Genomic DNA, 14,659 nt, shown 5'->3' on the forward strand with positions numbered 1-14,659 from the left:
CTAACCCCTATCTCTGAAAATCAAGTCAGTGCTGCAGTCACTGAATATTAAGTGGAGTTCCTGCTCCATCAGTATTTAAGCAGTGGTGTTAGAATACTATTTGTGAATTTCATGAATGATATGCATAAGACAGCACATGAACTTTTACATGATGATATTACATTATTATACTAAAAATGTATATTTGTTCTATGTTAATGTCAAACTAAGGTTTACTACGATCATCACCTCCTTCTTTCTATTACTACAATCATTTTTAGCAATATAATGAACAATAATAGGTTAAAAAATCAGACAAAGAAACAAAATGCTTGTTCCCAGTAGCAGGCTATCCAGCCTGCTTCTGCATTACGTGAAATAAATAGAGACAGAAACAATACAGCCATGAAAACATTGTAACAAAATTCTGGTTGATCCTTCTGATGTGGTCGATGCCCTAATAAAACTGTGGTTTGCAAAAGTTACTAGTAACAAAATTATTATACCTTTCCATTTCCTTTTACTTCCCTTATCTTACAAAAAAAAATAAGCATCTTAAAGCTATTAAAGTCAAACAATAATGAAGGATTTGATAAACTGCCCTTTAACATTTATTGAGGGGTATGCACAGGCGTCAGATATGGTAGCATTAAGACAACCACCCACCATGTGACCTAAGAAGAAACAAGTAGTTGTATTTAGGGTTACCTGTTTCTGTAGAATAAACTCGAAAGCTCTTGTCCCAGAAACCACAGATAAGAATGTAGCGATTATCTGCTGTGACCACGAAGCAGTGTGCATTGATCTGGATGCTCTGATCCACAAGGTCTGTGATCTGCCGTTTGTTCACACCAGAGTTATTGGCTGTAACGAAATGCAAAACACATTTTACAAGTAAGCCATTCCAACACCTTCCTGTCATCCACTTACAGGAGAAAATGAATACATTTAACTTTCAATGAACTGTGAATTTGTTGTTGAGTAAGCAGTCTGAATATGAACACTTAGAGCTGTCTATATGGGTATCAGCAATACAAAATTATTGTGAGATTTTTGATTTCCCTTTGAATAAGACAAAAGATTTTACAGGAGATGACTATTTCTTACAAACTGCTTGATGCACTGCATAATATGTGGTAATATTTTAAGTGCTCTGCTGAAGTACTCTCGAAAACCAAACTGAACTAGGGGAAAGTGATGGAAGTCTACTTAAAATACCAAGGTAGTGCTAACAATACTGCAGAAAGTCAATTCCTGCTGTTTGGTACCTCTTCTACATAAAATATCCCAGTCTGTATTGTGTGACTTTGACATCCTCCATATCTGCAGACGCTTAACTGGGTATAAGGATTCAACCAACAAAGCTATTCAAAGCTAATGTGCATTTTAAACACATGGGCAGTAATGTTAAAAGAGGCAATGCTACCTGGAAATTCCTGCATGCAGAAGGAAAAGGAATTGTTCATGCAGAATCCCACCACCCCGACTGTCAAACAGAGCTGGTAGGAAGGACTGGGAGTAACCAGCTAATGTGCCTTTTACTTCCTGTGACACAACAGGATTTGGCAATACAATAAAGGTGTGTTCCCTCTCACCTAATATTAAATTTCTAAAAATTCAGTATATTATCTAAGTGAATTATCGGCTCTATACTCACTGGAGACAGAGACGTTGCTTCACATGGCAAGTCATCTCAAGCTGCAATGGCTGCCCATGTTCTAGACAACTCCAGAGGGTGATTTCTCTTTCTACATTAGCTACGGAGGGAATCTTGCCAACTAACTTCAGCTAATTGAAGTTAGGTGAGTTAAAGTCACTCTGAGAGACATGTTTCTCCTAACACAGGAACACGACTTAATGCAGATAATATTCTGAAATTTCTTCTATCCCTGTTTTTGGTTCTTCTACTTAGATGGGTCATAAATGCATGAAATAAGAGGCTCAACCAAAAAACACCCTATTTTAAATTTGCTTGTAAAAGTTAATACCGTATTTATATACATTCCAAGAACATGTATTTAAATTATCAGACTCTCTATGTCCATCCACTGAAAGATAATGAATAACAAATTACTTGCATTTCCAGAACAGGTGGGCACAATAGTTGTGCCCTAGCTTTTGAGAGGAAAATCTGAAGAGAAACCATTGTCATTATATGAGCAAATGAAGCATACAAAATGAGAAAGCTAACTCTCCTGAGGTAATTGTATATAAATCTTTCGACCGTGAATATTGACACAGACAAAAAAGGAACTGTTCATCTGGAGATGTTTAAAAATGCTTTTTTTTTTTTTCTTACCAATGCTGCAAAATTGTCTCTAAGAACCTTCCCTATCCCCAATTTCTGTCTCAAAAATATGCCTACTGCAAAATATAAACAAGTAACAACAAAACAAATAGCAGGAATTAAAGAGAAATAATGACTGTTAAGGAATATGAGTCCTGCAGTCACTCTAATGGTTTTAGCAGATGCTATTTCTCAAAATACTTCACTTTCTCAAATATTTTTTAATTTAAAAAATACAATCATGGATCAATTTAAAATCCAGTCTTTTCTTTATTAATTTAGTAATGCTGATTAAACAATCCAAATCATAAATTGAATGAAGAGAAATGGATTCGCATCAGCAGTGATATACACAGTGGTGGCTGTGAAAAATGAAAATATGTGAGCTCTACCAGACCCTTTATTTTACTAATGTGACCTGATAAGAGAACAGAATTGTAGATATGGGCTGACAATATAACTGACTTAATTGGCTGTTTCTTAAATACTGGTTGCTGGTGATGTTAATAACAAATAGCACTTCTGTAATTCCTTCAGCATCAATAGCTAATGCTTTTAGTTCTCCAGGACTGATAAGAATAACTATTTTCCTATCTTCCATGTTAAATGAAGCATAACATACAAATATAGATTAATTGATAATTCTTGAAAATTCTATTTTCAAATATATTACTACATTTTCATCTTGACATACCAATCAATGGATCCATTTCGATTGGAAGGTGATGGGCTTGATCCAAAGAATAACCTGGGGCTCCCCGAAGGCCTACATGTGAAAAGAAGAATAAAGCGCATAGGAACCTTGTTGTCTAAAATTTTTATATGACTTTTCTAGGTTTAAAAGGGTATTATTGGTTTATTATATATAAAAAGTTAACTTTTTGCTATGACTTGTTCTATGAATCTTTTACAATTCCCTCCTCTGTGCTAGTGAAATATGCATTTGTTAATTCTTCAGCTATGTAATATCGACTATAAATGCATGAGTGCTAATTTCATCACAATTTCCACAGCCACAGACATTCATTAAATAACTCCTTTAAAACTTTTTTTTTTTTTTTTTTTTTTTTACATTTGAGCACTGGGAACTTGTAATAGAACAAGAAATAAACATAATTGGATTAAACATTGTTACAAGTTTTTTACATATGGAAACTTGCAAGTGACAGAAACCTGGACCTTTTCATGGATTTATCTAGAATTTTTAGCTGGGAAACTGTGGACTACAATAAACTTGCCACAATTATTCTTACTAGCTCTATCCTGAGCAGTCCTTAAGTTGTTCAAATGTGCATCAGGGGCTACATATTTGGTGTTATCATAGAATGTCCTGAGTTGGAAGGGACCCAAAAGGATCATCAAGTCCAACTCCTGTACCTGCATAGGACAAGCCCAAAATTCACACCACGTGTCTGAGGGCATTATCTGCTTTCATGTATGGATAGTGTTGCTTTTGGCTCTTCTGAGCACTTTCCCTAGCATATAAATCACAATGGTCACAACTGAAAACACAATTTTTGTCAGGAAATGCCGTGTTGCACAATATCCTCCATAAGAGGAGATACAGAGCTATGGAGAATAAATTCCATTTACTACTAATGCAATAGACAACTGGAGGAGGTAAAAGAAAACCGGGCCTACAGCTGGCCCTGCTATCTTCTGAAAAACTCTGAGAAGCTTCTGAAAAGCTCTGAGAACTTCTCGATCTCTCCTTTCTCTCTCTTTCTTCAAAACCAAACCAGTTTGGGACAGATCTTTACTGGTATTAACTTAGATTAATTTGCTTGTCTTGTGAGATAGCTATGAAAATGCATTCTGCTGTGTATAAACCCTAGAAGTTCTACACATATCCCACAACAGTAAAAGTCTGTAGATGAACCTATTTATACTAGAGCTGTGATTTATTGAAATAATATTATGACAATAGTAGGAAATTGATGCCCTGTCCTGGATCAGCCTCTTGCAAAATAAAAGACATTACTAGGCAGGATATAAAAGTTCAGAAAATCATTAGAATGAGTTTTGATTCTCCAGTTTTATTTTCCTGTGTCTTCTTCTTATAATAAATTCAGAAAGTATTCCTCTCATTGAAATTTACACCAGAGCTTTTTAAATGGTGTGTAATTTAGTTCATGGTTGATTCATGACATCAATTCTACATGTTTGCGACATGACTTATGTTTCACAACAGCATATATGAAAAACTGAAACCTAACAGTCACAGACATCAACTGACTTCTACTAAAATAGAAGACTTCAAATAACAGTTGTTAAGGAAACCCTTGAAATCCAGGCTGCTGCAACCTTGTAACCTTAGTAACCTCGACTCCTTCACACTAAAGTATAGGTAAAGATCTTGACTTCCCCTCACTTGACAGTCTGGATGAGAAAGGGGTACTTGAGTACTAAATAAGCTTCCTCAAATGGAGGAGACGTGAATGATGATGTTGGTGCAGATTACTTGGGCAGCATCCCTGAAAAATCCAGGGGAACTAATTAGGAATTAGTCAACCAGTGTTAGTCAAAAGAGTATTAAAATACTAGAGAACAGTTTCTGTACCTCTGAATAATTTCTGATGTTGGGCTCTTCCACTGAGGACACTGTCACAAAATATTTTTTAAAATGTTTTGTTTAAGATTTTTTTCCCTTCTAAATTTTTCCCTTTCATTTTAAAGAAATGGGTAAAGCATTTTTACATCTAATGAAGTTGCAACTGATGAAGTACCATAAATGCATGGATTTCTGAAAGGCAATAAGTGATTTTGTTCTGTTCCTGTCGTATTCGCTAAACCACCATGAAAAGTTTGTTTGTAAACAGAGAACAGGTACATTCTGAATACATGCAAAATTTCATATTCAAACTGACATTATTGAAATCTTCAGAATAAAAGTAATATTAAATCTTATATTACTATTCAAGAATTCAGAGTGATATTAACTTTACTTGCTCTGATAATTCCTCTAATGCACGCCTATAATGGAATTTCCATTAATTACTCTGATTTTTGCTTATAACATCAGCCTTTGGTCAGCCTTGTGCATAAGAAGTGGGATCTATTTCACCTGACTTAAATTACTCACTGAGGAGACATTTACATTTAAGCCAGTGAAATCCCTAGGTAAGCTACAATCCCTTCATATCTACTGGACATAGCTAACCTAAATATTAAAAATCCCCCTCTCCAGGAGGATCTACTCTGCCCAGGGGTTTCTCCTGTGTGTAAAGAGTGGAGGAGGGTTTTTTGTGAAGTTCCTGAGCCAGTTACTGAGTCACGCTCTTTGAGTCTGAGCCACATCAAATACCTTCTTTTTTTTTCCCAGGTGGTAACAAACCCCCAAAAGTTTCCAGATTCTGCAGCATAAGGGCTATCGCAGCAGGAAGCTACCTTAGAAAATGAAACCTATTCACTCCCTCACATACCTCATGGCCCCATCACCTATTTCGCAATAAGTGGGATGACCTCAGCACCTACATGACCAGGTGAGGAGACGGGAAAGTCCTAGTGGCAATATGGAGAGGTGAGCAGAGGGACTGGTAGGGAAATTTGAGACAACCTTGTCAGATGGACTTTTGGGAGGGAATGAGGAAACTTCTCTTCAGAATAGTTCAGTGTCCAGGTGCTTAGCATCCCACATTATCTAACGGTGACCCAGGGGCAGGTTTATGACAAGCTCTGGACAGACCTGAAATCTCTCTCAAGCAGCTGACAGTGATGTACGCTCTCTAGCATGCCCGTATGTTTTCCTGAAACCTCGGACATATTAATACCAACTGTGTCAAGAACAGCAGCACTCTTCCGAAAAGCTTTATATCAAAGGCTGATCCTGCTGTAACCACAAATCGATTGGCTGCCATGGTGATGTGCTGCTGTTAGGAAGAATGTTTCTAGGAATGACACCAGAGAAAACACAAGCTTTGATTATTTGACATAAACCAGAAAAAAACAGTAATTTTTTGTACACAGGCAGGTGAGTGAGATTAACCTAGATCTACCTAAATTGCACTTGAATTTAAAGCTGCACAATTAAGGTCTTCAAATTTGAATGAAACATCCCTGTGAGTACCTACCTACTGTGTTGTGCCACCGATTGACTGCAAACAGCCTGCTGCAGGTGACAGTGACCACGGCAGGAATGGTCAGGTGGGGCAGCGTGTTGGCTGCCACATGTGTGACAGGGGAATTTGATGGGAACTTCAGCACCATGATGACATCCTGCTGCATCTGATCTTTAAACATGAGAGGGCTCTGTGGAAGGAAACACTGTTGAGTAGAAAGGAGAAGAGAGCAGAAGAAAACAGAAGGGATAACACAATTAGTGAGGAGGTCTGAGGGAAAACAAGGTTAAAAAAGAGCAGGCAAGCATGTGCACATACAGGGAAAACAACACTACCTGTGCATCTACACTAGTGATGGAGGAGAGCAAGACCAGAAGCTATTATTGGATCATTACACGAGGACAAGCAGAGAATAGGTATGGTAAGGGTTATCATTACAGGGTGCAAAATGACCATTAGCATAAATTAATATACAGTTAAATGTAAAACCATACAGCAGTTAATATTAATACAATAGAGGTAGGAGGCAAATAAAAGATTTAAGCAATTAATACATCATAAATATAAATGTTATAAATTAAAAAGGGAGGGACTCAAAAACTCTTAGATATTTAATCTTTCTTAATGATTTGTTTATATGATATGCAGCACATCCAAAAATAGACAATTTAATTCTATTTAAAGCATATACTTATTAGGGAGTATGTAAGTAATTATAAACCTGTGTGGTGATGCTAGAAGTGACACAGTTTTTTGTACATGGACAATAATACTGTTATTAAGTATTGTTTTTAAGGTGCTTTTTTTTTAACCACTGTTACAACAGATAGAATTATTTCTAGAAGTTCGAATGATCCTTTGCAGTTATCAATTTAAATTATTATTAAAAATACATCTTAAGAATGTAAAATAAATATTATGTACCCTTGACATCTACACATTACTTAAAATAACACAGCTAACACTTCCAGATCAATTCCTACTTTTGCAGTGTACAACTAGATGGAGTGATTTCCTCGTGGATTGATAAAATGATTGAAATGACTGCATGTATTCCTCTCGATTTACAAAACCTAAAAGAAAATATCTATCTTGAAGCATTTCATCAAAGGCACTTAGGGGCACAGAGATCTGTCTCATTCAGTCTGGCTGTTTCATGTAATTCTTTGCAGGAAGCACAAACAATAAAGCATTAGGAATTAATTTTGGAGTTAAAATTGAAATTCAAAATATACATTGTAATTGTCTCAAGGGAACAGGCTGGAGGATTCTAGCATGATTTGAACTCCAATGCTTCATTTTTGTCAAGCAGGCATTGTTCATAAATCAGCCCTAACAATGCATGCTTTAAAAGAAAATAAAACATGTTCACTCTAAGAAAGGACTGCAGCCGTTCCCACTTCTTGCAGAAATAAGAATGTAAATACGTATTTAACAAGCATATATTTATGAAGATAGGGTCTTTTAATACAAAATTAGACAGCAAAAGCCAGGACTATAGGAAGCTAAAACCATTCAAACCTCCACCTTGCTCTGCTAGAGCACCACGAGCTGCTGATGCCAGGAGAAAGTACGGCTGCATGGGCAGTGGAGGACATTAAAAGTGTTGCTTAATGGGTACTTTATGACCTACAAAAGATCCTCAGGTTCAAAGGGAATGCCTTCCCGGCCAGCAGTTATGTCTCACCAGGTGCATGGCAGAGCTCCGAGGTGGATGGGGCTCAATGAGCAACTGCGATGGCGTCTGTCCAAAGTTCTGTATCTGCGCCTCCATGGCCTGCGGGCAAGGGAGAGGGACTGTCAGGAGCAATATGCGTCAAGGAGAGAGGTCAACACACTGTGTGACAACGCAGGCATATCCCAAGTCAGCCATGAAAAAAGTCCAGAAAATTCACCCAGTGCTCTCCTCCCAGGCTGCAGACTCATCCAAGTGTTAGTATTTTGTAGACAAGCTTTGCTTCTCCTTTCAAGCATGCTTCAGTTAACCAGCTAACCATTCTCATCCCCAGTAACTGGCGTTATATGTGAAAATGTTAACCTGTGAGGACATGCAGCTCAGGTCTTGAGAGAGCTTTTTTTCACTAAAACGAACATATATACCTTAATAAAGTCCTTTGTAAGGAGGAAAGTATGAGGATCTCTAATAAAATAAGCCTCTGGAATCTTAAACGAGGGGAAAGAAAAGCAAACTGAGAAACAAAATTCATGTATAAAATATAATAAAACCAAAATAACTACTATTTCAACAACAGCTTTAGTAGGTTAAAACAAACAAACAAAAAAAGCCAGAAACAAACCTTGCCAGGAACATTCAGACCAATGTAAAAATATTTGCAAGTTGCATATATTCACTGAGTATTTATTTCACCATTAATTTGATTACATTTTTGTCATGGACTTCCAACTCAGATGCTTCCACTACTAAACCAGTTCATTCAAATAAAAAATATATTTAAGAGATACTCTTAAAAATTTGGCAAAAGATTGCCGCCTGCAAAAGCAATACTGTTAAACAACAGTTCTTATTTTTCAGATAGGCAGGTACTGTTGTATTTGACCTTGTGAGATGGAGAATAAAGCGTTCACAGAAAACCAAACTGGCAGATTTTGAAATGCACTGTGCATTATGTACCTATATATATGCTGTACCCTGCACTACTGACCCTTAATATTTTTCTTGTGAGCTTTATGAATTTTTCATTTGCTACCACACAAGAAACATGAAAAAACACCAGAAACATGACTATCTTGGTAAATTATGTTATTTCTTTCACACATTAAATGGTAAGAAGCACAATAAATACTTCATGATACAGAATCCTTTTAATCTACATATTTTGTAATTCCTACAAGTCAATCTGTGCTTTCCTCTGCTTCACAGCATAGATGCAAGAACAGATAGCGGAGGGAGATTTCCTAACAGGTCACTATTGTCTACCACTCCTGATGCTCTAGATTGACAGGTATATAATGGAATACCACAAACAAACATTTGCTGAAAAAGAAACTTAATGCAAAGTCCAGTCAAGCGACTGAAATACTTTCAATAGACTGTAGCCTGAGTGCATTTGATGCTGTAATTATCCTGCTACAGGTGATTTCTTGCTTGTTGACTAATTCAGAGTAGACTTAGGTCTCCAAGGCACAGATTGTTTCTTCGAATCTGGTGAGCTCCTCGAGTTTTATTAACATTATTTAATGATATATTAATTTAAAATCATAGAGTAATTTCACACAAAACCAATGCACCTGTGTAGGCATATGCATGTACATCTCCACATGTCTATACAGCAGCTCTGTATATGTACCATACAAATAGTATCTTTTTACATGCTGTGTAGATACCTTTACTCATGCCGACACCTTTTATATAGGAATATAAAATTCACTTCAAGCCAAATCAAAGGTAGTATTTTCTACTACATTCAATCCTCCAAAACTGATTTGACTTGTGGGGAGAAGGGAATTATACTTGTTTGTGAATTTCATTTTGAAAATAATCAAGACTAACACCAACAATATCAGGGACTTCATGATTTGTCAATAATATTTTGAGAAAAGTAATTTCTATTTTTCTTTTTTTTCAAATAGTTATCAAGGTTAATTTAATTTTAATTTTTGAAAGAACTCTGTGTCAAAATAAGATTGTGAATTGTATTTGGCAGAAATAATGAACAAAACCAGATCTTCCTCTCCCACCCTTTGCAGTGATCCCTTAAATGTAGTTCTGTTCTCTTGCAGGCAAGAGAATTCACTAAAATGAATTATTAATTTTTTTTTCATTGCAGCCCAATTTTAATTTACACATTTACTTTCATGTTGTCTAGTCTTGGCAAATTTAGATTGCTCGACTGTAAATTCTACACATATAAACCTTGTGGGCTTTGCCTCCCAGTTCAGGTAGATTTATGAAAGTAGCAGGAGAAGAGAAAGAGAAGCAGAATACAATAATAAACCAGCATAAATTTTTTAGATTAGGAGGAACAGATACTTAAAACATAACTGTCAAAAGCAACTGTTATTTTTCAGCTGAAGATGTCCTGGTAAATACTCACTTATATACTTTACGTGCCCATAATTTTAAAACATTTAAGTTAATGCCAAGTCCTTCTGTAACCAGAACAAATGCAGAATCAAGACCTTTATATTCAGGGAATATTAAATATTTTTGCTGGCTTGCACTTACAAAGACAACTGCCTCTCCCCCACCATGTGATTAGTAATGTTATCCCTTTCTTTCAAAAATATCATTTGTAAAACTGACAGCTCTTGGAAGTGTTGAAGAAACTGGACAGTGTTTCTTTAAAAATACCCATAATATTCAACTCCTGCACCAAGACTATAGTCTGCACAACACCACATCTGTGCACAGCTACAACTGGTATTCCTCTCTAGAACTCACAACACTTAAAAAGGACAGAAAAACCTTGTCAAAACTAACACAGAAGATAAACATAAGCATACAGAGATAAAGTGCCTGGCCCAAGGGTATTCCTAATGCTGCCTCCTATCAGATCACTTGACACAAAATGAAAAGCAGGTACAGAACAGATCTGTGAATAACAATGTAATACATTGATTTGTTTACAACAGAACTCTGGCTGTATCTGAAAATAATCTGAAAACTCAAAGTGTATGCTACAGTTTTTCTTAAACTTAAAATCTTCGAACTTTAGATTTATTTAATGGTCTTAAACATTTCATTCTAATTAATCAATTCATTTTCTCCCCTTAGAATATTGTGTGCAAATTGCTACACCACTGCCTGAAACACGCATTCCAGTAAATTTAATGAGTATTTTAATAAAATAAAGTTTATTCTCATTTCACCTTCAAATGCCCTTAATGTAGAAACAACATAAGCTTGGAATTCAGCGGCTGCCAGATTTAACACTTTTGGAACCTCAAAATCGCAACTATATTAGTTTTCATTTTCTTAATAAGGTGTTTGAAAATGCTATTTCGTGAGCTGATTTGAGATTCCCTACTGTTTTTAATACACATAAAATGAGACTTTTACTGCAGACAGTTCAGGGAATATCTGTTAGGATATGATCATGTATTGCAGAAAGATAAAATGGGTCTCAGCCTATTACTTGATAAACAAGGCAAGAAAAAATATCTACAATCTTGCTGGCAATTCAAAGTTTAAAATGAGTTGTTCTCACACATCCTAATTTATGTAATCAAGCAAAACACAACTTAGTAGCACTTCATATTCGCCATTTAGCAACAATATAGGGAGGTTTATTCTATGTTTACGTACATTTTGGTCAAGAACTCAATATATCAAATAATTCAGTCTTATAAATGATACTAATCATAGATACAATGAAGAATATCCTCAATGTATGTTGCTCAAAGACAATAGATAATTTGGTTCAATGTCTATGCTGAAAGGCAGAGTGTACATTCCCAAGGATATTGGGATGCTCCTCTGCAACCTCGAGGATCAGTCCCTAGTGTCAGCTCCCTGTGGAATGCTTTGCTCATTATGTAGTCTACTGAAGTATTTGGGTTTTATTTCTTAATTATGGTTGAAAGCAACACAAATCTGCCTTTAAATAATTCAAGCAATCTGTTTCTTTAGGTGTAAGAACTATTTTTAGTGGTCAAAAGCAATGCCTTCAGCAGTAAGCAGCGCAACTCAACAGAAGCACAGCTGCAGAGCAACAGAGTTGGTCTTAGAACAGAATAGGATGTTTTTTTTTCATTTGGAAGGGACTTACAATGATAATCTAGTCCAACAGCCTGCCTGCTGAGCAAAAGTTAAAACGTATTATTAAAGGCATTGTCCAAATGCCTCTTAAACACTGAGAGGCTCAGGATATCGACCACCTCTCTAGGAAGCCTGTTCCAGTGTTTGACCACCCTTCCTAATTGCTTCCTAATGTCCAGTCTAAACCTCTCCTGATGCAGCTTTGAACAATTCCCATGTGTCCTGTCACCAGATACGAGGGAGAAGAGATCAGCACCACCTTCCTCTTGAGGACCTCATGCTGAAACCGTGCTCACTGCTGAGTTTTCCCACCAGGCTCTAGATAGAGCTGTAGACCTCTATCAGCTCAGCTCTTCTCGCTGCACCCCTAGAGCACACTGCTTTGGTGGCTTAGAAACCAGCTCAGACATTTCAAAACTGTGCTGTAGTGTGAATGACAGCATGGCAAATAGGCATGATCTGCAGATACATTTCAGAAGCACCGTCCTAATCTAAATGAAAATGCTACAATTGACTCATCTGAAATTCCGCAAAAGTGAAGGGTTTTATTTGTTCTTTGTAATACTTTTGCAAAAAGGCTAAGCCATGAAGCAGTTTATTTTTAAAATACTTTTTTCTCTAAAGAAGTTTTTTTTAGAAATGCAGGTAAAATCACCAAGGAAGATATTAATGGTCCATCTCATTTACAAACTCCCCTTTTTTGAGAGAGATGCCTGGTGAGTACACAAAAGCATGAGCACTTTTACTTTGAATCATGGAGGGAAGAAATTCCTAAAAGCAGATGGCACTTCAGATAGTGAGACAATGTTTTTATTCTTACGTGAATGGCCTTGTTTTGTTCATCTTCACTGATTGCTACCATGATCAGTTAAACTTTCTAAAATATATATTATCTGAGTTTCTTTGTGATTTTATTACTTTTTTATATATTCAGTCTTTTAATTCCCATAATCCAGGTGTGTTTTGCTCCTCTTGTGTACCATATTCAGGATTTTCTACAATCCATATTCCCCTGCCCAATGAATTAAAAACTCTGTAGGCAACTGAGCAATACACATCACAGCAATAGTCATTCGACTCTGCCTTTCCTGAAAGTTTGTTGCATTTTTGAACCCAAGTGAACAGAGGAATCCTTTATGTGCTCTTCCACTCATGCAGCCAGCACCCTCCACAGCCCCTAAGCACCATCTTTTTCAGAAGAAAGATGATTGACAGCCCCTTGGTGGGTAGCATAAGCAGCTTGAAAATGTTATTGTTTTGTATGAGAGGTGTGAGATACTGCTCTTTTATTTGCATCTACAGTTGTTAAACAGCATCAATATCTTCAGGACTTTTGATAAGCTAGGTTAAAAGTATTGATTTCCACTTTAATGTTGTATGTTTGGAGGAAATAAGTGTTGTAGTTTAAACACAAGCAATGACTCAACTAATCTGGTGTCTTTGATACAGCTAGTTATTTAATCAGGATACTCAAGGGACTGAAAGATGGGCATAGAAATGGATTTTCTCCACAGGTCTCTACTTTATTAATTTAACAATGGAGAAGGGGCAAACTTAAGCTCTTTCCTCTCACAGGAGGTATCTTGTTGGATCCAGTGTGCAATTGAATGGCTCCCCAGCAGAAGAGCAGCAACTCAGAGCTGACTTTCAGTCTCCTCCTGAGTCAGTCCACCTTGAACTTCTTCCTCATTCCTTTGTGAAAGCAAATAGTACTAGGAAAGGAATGAGAATGTGAAAGGTAAGATCTCCCACTCTCTCTACAAGCATGAGTCACATTGGTGACCTTATTTGTCTCAGGGAGCACCACCTTTTACCTTTCACGTTTACCTCATTAAGCTACTAATTGTGATAGTTCTTCCCTGTTTCACCTTTATAGCTTTCACATTCATCCCCCTGGTAGTCCAATATGCCTCTCAAGACACAAAAATATTTAAACGCTCTGCCAGCTTAGGCAGGCATTTGGTTAATACACTGCAAATTGGAAATAAAATCAATACATCTCAAAACAGAAAGAGAGAAGGTAAAGCAAAAATACCATAAAGATGGATATCCTGCAGCCAGGGCAGGGTTTAGCTGAGAGTGTCCCTCACTCCTTCAAGCACACCCTCACATGTGAGGTTCCCGTGTGCCTGAGCACAAATCTTTCCTTTTCCTCTCCAGCAGCCCACTCCCCTGAAAATCACAGAAAACTTCCTTAGAGTGAAAAGAGCTGTTGTCAAGGAGTGAAATGCTCTCCTCCCTTCCCAACTATACCAGAAGGAAAAAACAAAACAAAAACAACAATAACAACAACAAAACCAAACAAAAAAAACCCACACAGCAATTTTCTATAGCTTTTCTCATTCTTCTATCTTTCCAAGTCTTCCTGGAACAAAGGAGTTTACCATTGATATAATGAAATTCTCTCATTAAATTACGCTAAAAACTATAGCAATCTCTATTACGCTCTAAAGCAAATAGTTTTAACTCCCAATTACTCTGACGAGGTCTATATTATTATAGGAGCTCCCCAGGCCACACTGCTCAGTTCATTATTTTTATAGTTGTGATAATTTTTAAAACTGTGAGTTTTGCTCCCAGCCCATGGCAACTTCACTGCCTTTTCTTCCCTGCTGT

At 36.7% G+C, this 14,659-nt stretch overlaps 1 protein-coding gene across 2 annotated transcripts in view; it reads right to left on the minus strand.

Annotated features, from left to right (window-relative positions):
• NBEA (neurobeachin) overlaps nt 1–14,659 on the minus strand; it is a 490,666-nt gene that overhangs the window by 19,840 nt on the left and 456,167 nt on the right. Inside the window, exons 49-53 of one of the 2 annotated variants that reach the window (XM_082063608.1) lie at nt 8,425–8,487; nt 8,012–8,101; nt 6,337–6,529; nt 2,961–3,032; nt 688–843 (exon numbers count right to left, since the gene is read on the minus strand). In XM_082063608.1, coding sequence (XP_081919734.1) covers nt 688–843; nt 2,961–3,032; nt 6,337–6,529; nt 8,012–8,101; nt 8,425–8,487 — 574 coding nt within the window. The remainder of the gene's footprint in view (nt 1–687; nt 844–2,960; nt 3,033–6,336; nt 6,530–8,011; nt 8,102–8,424; nt 8,488–14,659) is intronic. The other variant, XM_082063609.1, reaches the window with a different exon arrangement.

The sequence above is a fragment of the Streptopelia decaocto genome (genome assembly GCF_964273445.1).
Source record: "Streptopelia decaocto genome assembly, chromosome: 1".
In the NCBI taxonomy this organism is placed as follows: domain Eukaryota; kingdom Metazoa; phylum Chordata; class Aves; order Columbiformes; family Columbidae; genus Streptopelia; species Streptopelia decaocto.